Source organism: Crocodylus porosus, unplaced genomic scaffold (assembly GCF_001723895.1).
Source record: "Crocodylus porosus isolate Cpor-Errol unplaced genomic scaffold, CroPor_comp1, whole genome shotgun sequence".
Classification (NCBI taxonomy): domain Eukaryota; kingdom Metazoa; phylum Chordata; order Crocodylia; family Crocodylidae; genus Crocodylus; species Crocodylus porosus.
Window position 1 is genome coordinate 11805315 of NW_017728913.1, and position 2670 is coordinate 11807984.

At 39.1% G+C, this 2670-nt stretch overlaps 1 protein-coding gene across 1 annotated transcript in view; it reads left to right on the forward strand.

The window, feature by feature from the left end:
• The first annotated feature begins 731 nt into the window (after positions 1-731).
• Positions 732-2670, forward strand: part of TLR2 (toll like receptor 2) — a 4496-nt gene continuing 2557 nt past the window's right edge. Inside the window, exon 1 of the mRNA XM_019534335.1 lies at positions 732-2668. Within this exon, the coding sequence (XP_019389880.1) occupies positions 879-2668 (1790 nt within the window). The 5' untranslated portion in view covers positions 732-878. The remainder of the gene's footprint in view (positions 2669-2670) is intronic.

A 2670-nucleotide genomic window follows, 5' to 3' on the forward strand; every position in this document is an offset into this window, starting at 1 on the left:
GTAACACAGCTGTTCCTGTCCATCTGCAAAGGACTGCCACAGAGATGCAAATCAAAATATTCAAAAAACAGAGAGGGTTTATCAGCACAATGGAACCACTAGCTCTGTAGGAGCCAATGCTGCTCCAGTGCTAAATCCTCTAGGTTGGGCTTCATTATCAATATTTCCAGGATGGCACAGATGTCTAGGCAAAGATATTCTCTGCTCCAAAGACTTCACAAGCAAAACATCAAAGTAGATGAAGGTTAAGGGAAAAGCTTTAAATATCTGCAGATCATTTTCTTTCATTTATCCAGGAAACTATATATAGAGGTTACAGAATAGAACATTTAAATATGAAAGAACATGCTCCTTACAAGATAGTGATTGCCCACAAGTCTCATTGACTTCACGGATTTGGAATACGCAGGAAGTATAAGCACCCTCCAGTTCCAAATCTGTTTATATCTGCAAATAAAATCTGGGGGGTGATGACAAATGTGCATGTAAAAGTAATAGTTTGCTGAAACAATTTTTTATTGAGCATGTTAAGGACTAGATCACTAATTTATGTCATGTTTACATATTTTTTTTTTAATAAACTGCTGTATTTCTCAATTAACTACTTGTTCCTCATTTCAAAAGGGAGAGAAGAATAAAAAAAGGAATTAAATGTCAAACAGGAAATAATTCTACCACATTTATGTACAATATGATTTTTATTAAGTGAATATGTTATTGCTTGAAATTAGTCTTTTTTATCTTCAAAAGATATTGAATCAAATCCCCTCTGACACCTTTAAGAGTATATCTCCATAGGGGCTAGTTTAATTTTGTCTTAAAATTATGCTTTTTGAAAACTGAAAACACTGTCCCTATTTTAAATTTTAGATAAAATCATGATTAAACAAATCTGGAGACTGTGGATCATCTACGCAGTCATAACTGCAAAGGTTTCAAAAGAAAGAGCTGTGAAGCAGGTTTGTCCTTCGTGTGATGCTGCTCATTTTTGTGACTGTTCTTCCTTGGGGCTGAACTCCATTCCTTCGGGGCTAACAAGTGAAATCACAGGACTAAACCTGGCCCACAACAAGATAGAACATATCAGTGAAAATGACCTGAGGTCAGGCTTGAACCTCCGAGTGCTGTTGCTGCAATCAAATCAAATTTGGACAATAGATGAGGATTCATTTCACTCCCTTGGAAAACTGGAGCATTTGGATTTATCCAATAATAACTTGACTCGCTTGTCACCGACTTGGTTCAGGGACTTGGTTTCCTTACAGCACCTGGACATACGGGGTAATTTCTATGCAGAACTGGGAGAAGGGTCCCTGTTTTCTAATCTTAAAAATCTGAGAAATCTGTACCTTGGGAATAAAGATCGCTTCCTTGCTATACGGCAGCAGGACTTTGAAGGAATTACTGTTCTTGAGCAACTTGAAATTCAGGGGGAAAAGCTCCATTGGTATGAACAGGGAAGTCTGAAATCCATTAGGAACATAAATCACATCATCATAAATGTAAGAAGCATTTCTGTGCTGTCAGCAATTCTGGGGGACCTTGTAAATTCTGTAACCTGCTTAGAACTGAGAAATATAGCCTTCAGGACAGATAATGAAACTATGTTACTGAATATCATGATTCCTTCTGTTATGAAGAAACTCCTGTTTAGAAATGTTTTGCTTACAGATGAAAGCATCCCGAGTATGATGGGCATCATGGCGAACATGAGGCAATTGGTAGAGCTGGAGGTAGAAGACTGTACATTTCAGGGGACTGGACACTGGTCTGGACCAATTCATGTAGACAAGCCAAGTCCTGTTAAAGTAGTGACAATATGGACCTTGGTCATAGAAAGATTTTATGTGTTTTCAGATCTTCATAGCCTGTCCAATCTTATAGGTAACCTTACGAAAATCACTGTTGGCAATACTAAGGTCTTCTTGGTTCCTTGCCTCGTTTCACAACATTTGCATTCACTGGAGTATCTTGACCTTAGTGACAACTTGCTTTCAGATCCCGCTTTGGAGCATTCAGCATGTATGGGCGCTTGGCCTGTTCTGAACACTTTAAATTTAAGTCAGAATTCTCTAAGTGATATAAAGATGACTGGAAAAAGTTTAGCTCACCTACAGAAACTAGCACAACTAGACATTAGCCAGAATAATTTTGGACAGATGCCAGAAGTATGTGAATGGCCAGAAAACCTGAAGTATTTAAATCTATCAGGCACTCAAATCCCCAAGCTAACAGGTTGCATTCCTCCAACTCTTGAAGTTTTGGATGTTAGTAGCAACAACCTGATTGAATTTAGAATAGAGCTCCCATTCCTCCGAGAGCTATACATTGCCCAAAACAAATTAAAGGCCTTACCAGATGCTACACTCCTTCCTGCTGTAGCAGGTCTGACAATCACAAGAAACAAGTTAAACAGTTTCTCTAAAGGAGAATATGAATCCTTTAAGAACATGAAGAGGCTGGAGGCTGGGGACAATAATTTTGTCTGCTCTTGTGAATTTCTCTCCTTCATTCAGTCTGAGGCAGGAATAGCCAATGTGTTGGCTGACTGGCCAGAAAACTACATTTGTGACTCTCCATCTGCTGTGAGAGGGAAGCAGGTGGAAGCTGCTCAGCTTTCGCTGATGGAATGCCACCAAACACTGGTGGTGTCCTCAATCTGTGTTCTGC